The following is a 5,344-nucleotide window of genomic DNA, read 5'->3' on the forward strand; positions in this document are numbered from 1 at the left end:
GCCATTACCCAAAATGCTCAAAGTAATGGCGAGGTATCCCATCTTGTGCTGCATCAACAGATTCTTCAATCCTTTGTCAAATGCAGAACGAGTGTATGTAGGCCTTAGAATCCAAAATCCTTCAAGCGAGAGGATTCCTGAGTTCTGTCCCAGCACTTATATTGACATGTATGGTCATTTTGTCTTTCTGGCTCAATTTTGTCATATGTTAATAGGGAATAACTCTTTCCTACCTCAGAGAGTGCTGAGAAGAGTAACTGTTAGGTGTCTGGAGACTACTGGGGATGGGAGTCACCAGAGAAGGTATACAACTTCAGGTCCCATTATCACAAATATATGCAGTTCAGCTCAGTACACAAGAAAGGTTTGGAGCAACTGGCCCACTGTAATCAGCTTCCAGGCCAGTAATGGTTGAAGGAAGTGACACAGTGGGTGCATCTTCTTGAGATGTTTACTGCAGAGCTGCCTAATTAGCTCCACAATAAAGTCTCAAGAGCTACAGACATGACCCTATGAGGCTACAGGAAACTAACTCCCACCACAGGTTAGTACTTGTAAATACAAGTGTTGTCCTGCAGTGGTGTCTTTTGTATGCAGTAGCACATGTTGATACAGCTGGCAGGGGCATGAGGATGCTTCAGTGCATGGCTGCTTGCCCTCTGCAGCTCTTGAGCTCACATGTACTCCTCACTTCTGATGTTCATAAGCTTTGGTGAATGGGGTGGATATGGAGGAGAAAGGTGGGGTGATTTTTGCTGTGTATTGCTAATCACTAGGGGAATCTAATGACATACTGTTTGACAATAAGGAATCTCTCAGATACATGGAGGAGACTGGATGTCTTAAGCATGCTTTGATCAAGAATTTTGAAAAATAATAAAGGTAGTGTTTTATGGAAGGGAATAAAACTCTGATTGAAAAATAAAAAAGAAACACAAGTGCACCCTGTGGAAAAAAGAGAAAAACCCACAAAACCTATAACGTCAAGAAAAATCCTAGTTAATAACAACAAGAGGAAAAGCTAAATTCTGAGCAAGGGCTGCATAAACAGATTTGTGTAGAACACAATGTACAAAATTCTTCTTGAGGTTTCTGTGCACTACCTTGACATATGAATTGAATACTCCCATCCTTCTGTAAAGATGGTTCCCATTATTACTATTGCCGAACTTTACAGATAAGGGTACCAAGCCACTGAGTTGAAGGGAGCAGTCTGAGAATGAAACTACTTTACTTAAAAGATGTTCCCATTAACTCCTATTATATACTGTCTGAAATCCACAGTGTGGACAGAGGAATAGAACAATTTCAAATTTCCTCTTAAGTGTTTTTATTAATACTGTCTCAAAATGTCTCCCCTCTTTTCACAGTATCTGTTCTTCCTCAATCTCCAATTTATCCATTCCCCCAAGAACTCCTGATTCTTGTCAGGCTTCCATCACATTTCTTTGCACACCCCAGATAGCTCAAATGACCATTTCTCTGCATCTGACTCAACCCTCTATGCTCTGTTCTCAACAAGACACTTTTCATTCTCCATGAATAGAGTAGATCTAGTGGGAGAAACACCCCTGTCTTGTAGCCCTGGGCAAATTCTATGGGAGGATATCAGACTGGCAGGGTTCCCTGTGTTCAGGATTTCCCTCCCTGATGAATTCTCTGGTGCCGAATGAGAGCAGAGCTCACAGTGAACCCTTTCCCACAGTCAGCACATGCATAGGGTCTCTCCCCCGTGTGGACTCTGCGGTGCTGTATGAGGTGTGCACTTTGCCGGAAGCTCTCCCCACATTCAGTGCATGCATAGGGTCTCTCCCCTGTGTGGACCCTCTGGTGCCGGAGAAGGGCTGAGCGCCAGAGGAAGTTCTTTCCGCAGGCCACGCACTCATAGGGCCTCTCAACAGTGTGGAAGCGCCGATGCTGGATGAGGTGGGAACTCACAGTGAAGCTCTTCCCACATTCAGCACATCCATAGGGTCTCTCCCCCCTGTGGAAGCGTCGATGCTGGATGAGGGCGGAGCTCACGGTGAAGCTCTTCCCACACTGGGCGCACTCATAGGGCTTCTCGCCCGTGTGCACTCTCTGGTGCTTCATGAGCTCTGAGCTCTGACTGAAGCTCTTCCCACAGTCTGAGCACTCATACGGTTTCTCTCCTGTGTGGATCCGCTGATGTCGAATGAGGGCTGAGCTCACACTGAAGCTCTTCCCACAGTTGTGACATTTGTAGGGTTTCTCTCCTGTGTGGATCCTCTGGTGCTGGATTAGCTGCGAGTTCCCTGTGAAGCTCTTCCCACAGTCACTGCATTTATAGGGCTTCTCACCTGTGTGGATGATCTGGTGCTGAATGAGCTTGGAGCTCATGCTGAACTTCTTCCCACAGTCAGTGCATGCAAATGGTCTCTCCCCCGTGTGGATTCTCTGGTGCTGGATGAGGTGCGAGCGCTGCCGGAAGCTCCCTCCGCACACAGCACACCCAAAAGGCTTTTCCCCTGTGTGGATTCTCTGGTGCTGTACAAGGTTGGAGCTCACCCTGAAGCTTTTCCCGCAGTCGTTGCATATTGTCGGCCCTCCTGCTGTAAAACTTCTCTGTTGCACCATGTCTGGAAGTTTCCTAAACTGTCTTTCACATGCGATTCCTTTGCCTTGACTCTGTCCTGGAGGAGATCTCTGAAGCCTTTCTGACCGGCGCCTGTGACCACAGCTTTGGCTCTTCTCAGGGCTCTGGTAAATATCATCTTGGGATGCGTCTGACACTGTGTCATATGCTTCCATTGACTTGGGGTCATCCTGGTGGGGATTCTCCTCATTCTCACTAAGAATCCCACCACCTGCTGCAATAAAATGAGAATTCTGACATAAGTCACTGGAGGGAACTCAAAAAGACATCATCTGACCATCATATTTCTGTATTAATATATACTACATTTTCTTTTAACAGGTAACCCCCAAGTGCTTGAGGCTGAGGCTGCTCTTGAGTTTTTGCTCTCCAGAGTATTTGATAGTTACCTCTAAAGGATGAGCCTAGAGTGGCCTCACCAGTACACTTTTAGCACTGGAGTGTGCCTGCAGGCTTGGGTGGGTGGGATAGACTGCGGGACATGGCTGCTCTGGTGGAGATAACCCCTAAGGTGCCAGAAATGTTAGCGTAACTCAGGCCCACCCTATAGAAGATTTTCAATAAACAAGGGACCAGAAATATTTAGGCAACAATATTTTTTATGAATTAAAAAAAATCAGGGTGTTCTGTTCAAATCAGAGGATTGTTTTATTTAAAGATATTCAATAAAAAGCCAAAGGTGACCATATTTCTTCTAATCATAATTATTTAATTTGTCTTACAGCAACCACTAGAAGCCACAATGAAGAATTAGAGTCCATTCCTTGACACTTTTGGCTAAGGCAATAGCCATCAGGAAGGCAGACTCCTTCAGAGGGGGCTTCCTGACTGTGGGTTGTATGAGTAAATTTCTTGTTTTAGGAATCCATAAAAAAGTATGGTAGAAAAATACTGAATGAGACTAAGCAAGAAGGTGGGCATAACAAGAAAATGAAGAATCCATAAAGTCTTTACTGTAGGATATAGCAGAATTTGGAGGATAGGACCTTCCAAAGGGTTGAAATTGGATTCCAAAGGGGGTTCTCTCTCCCACAGAGAATATTTTCCATTTTGGGTTGCAAGCTTCCTTTGTAGAACACTTACTTCTCTACCTGTGTGGAATAATCTCTACCAGTAGATTATAGCTAGCCAACGTCCATATCATCAGATAGCAATTTCAGGTCTGGATGGAGTATTTGCATACTTTTCTAAGATATTCTCTCTCTTATATCTGGAAGTAATGTTGGTGGCTGAGCCAAAAGTTGGAGATAATCTCTGAACCGGAGCAGTTTATCATAGCTGCATCCTCTCTAATCTTATATACCACTCTGGTTAGTAGAGAAATCAAAGTAAATACATGAAAACTTAGATTCCAAGAGAAAAGGAATGTGACCTGCATAAACTCGTGCCTGTCCTATCACAGAAGAAAAGCCACTTTGGGCAGAGCCCTATTTCACCTTGCACACCCAAATGGCACTTACCCAGCCACATAACTGCTGGCTCGGCACTTAGGTAGTTTGTAATCCTATTCCATGTGCAGTGTGGATGCACAAGCATCCACACAACTGTTCTGCATGCTCATTAGCAGGGATCCAGGTTTCCTCTGATAAAAAAAATCACAAATTCTCTGATAAAAACCTGCAAAATCTCTGATAAAACCCCCAAAATTTGCGATTAAAATGAAATGCCACTATATATACAGGTATCAACTGAACACAATGTTTAATTGATATATTTACAATTTTAAAGCAATTTGAAGCCTACCATGTGCCCTAATCACTATAATAAAATAAATTCTAAACACTTATGAATTTTGATATTTGATTTTGGGTTTTTTATCATGGAAAATCAGAGCTATCCCTGCCCTTAGCTCACCAGAATGCAGGTCCAGGCCCCTCACTTCCCACCCACAGGCCCCCAGCAGGGGTACCAATGCCCCCAAGATGTATGTGCAGGGGCAGGTGTGGGCTGCCCACTGAGAGCTTAGGCTCTCCACCCTCCCCTGGGGCCTCCATGGCCCAGTGGCTAGGACCCAGCACAGCAGGATAGGGTGAGGCCAGGCAAGGAAGCTCCTTGTCACTGTGAGTCCTGCACCACCCTGGTGATGTGCCCTCCATCTGCGCTGCTGCCTGGCAGTGCTTTGGCAGGGCAGCATAGGGCTCACAGCAGCGGCACCAAGCTTGGAACTGCCCTGGTCTGCTCTGCCATGCCAGGTCCCAGCCGCTGGGCCGCAGAAGCCCCAGCGGAGAGCAGCAGGGTGGGGAGCCCAACGCTGCAGTGAGCAGTCCACCTCCATCCCCGTCCCGTGCAAAGATCCGGGGGGCACATGTCCCCCCTGGGAGTATGCACAGTGGCAGGGAGCTAGCCCCAACCCCCCTGACACCCAGATGAGCTGCCCACGGCTCCATCTTACTCCCCACTGGGCCACTGTGGCACGTATTTGAGCCCTGGGCCTCAAGCCCCATGTACAGTCCCAGCTGGTCAGCAGCCCCTGCCCCAGCTCTGCCCAACTCCCTCCCTTCCTTCCTATGGGGGCCTCAATTCCCCCTGCCTACTCCACATCATACTTAGCTGCGGGAGCTGCTCTCCAGGCTGCCTGGTGGCCATGTGCATATCTGTGCACATGGTGCCTCCTACCTGACTACCCTCCTCCCGCTCCTCACAGGCTGAACTCTGCCAGCCTGCAGAGAGCTCTTTGCAGAAGCTCAAAATCCGCATTTCTCTGTTAAAATAAAATATCTGTGTTTTTCT

At 46.8% G+C, this 5,344-nt stretch overlaps 1 protein-coding gene across 5 annotated transcripts in view; it reads right to left on the minus strand.

Moving 5' to 3' along the window:
- Nucleotides 1-982: 982 nt before the first annotated feature.
- The window catches only part of LOC109290782 (zinc finger protein 501-like), a 73,011-nt gene continuing 68,649 nt past the window's right edge, over nucleotides 983-5,344 (minus strand). For all 5 annotated transcript variants that reach the window (XM_019507547.1, XM_019507545.1, XM_019507542.1 and 2 more), the window contains exon 3: nucleotides 983-2,828. In XM_019507547.1, coding sequence (XP_019363092.1) covers nucleotides 1,633-2,828 — 1,196 coding nt within the window. In that variant the 3' untranslated portion in view covers nucleotides 983-1,632. The remainder of the gene's footprint in view (nucleotides 2,829-5,344) is intronic.

Source organism: Gavialis gangeticus, unplaced genomic scaffold (genome assembly GCF_001723915.1).
Source record: "Gavialis gangeticus isolate Ggan-Ray unplaced genomic scaffold, GavGan_comp1, whole genome shotgun sequence".
In the NCBI taxonomy this organism is placed as follows: domain Eukaryota; kingdom Metazoa; phylum Chordata; order Crocodylia; family Gavialidae; genus Gavialis; species Gavialis gangeticus.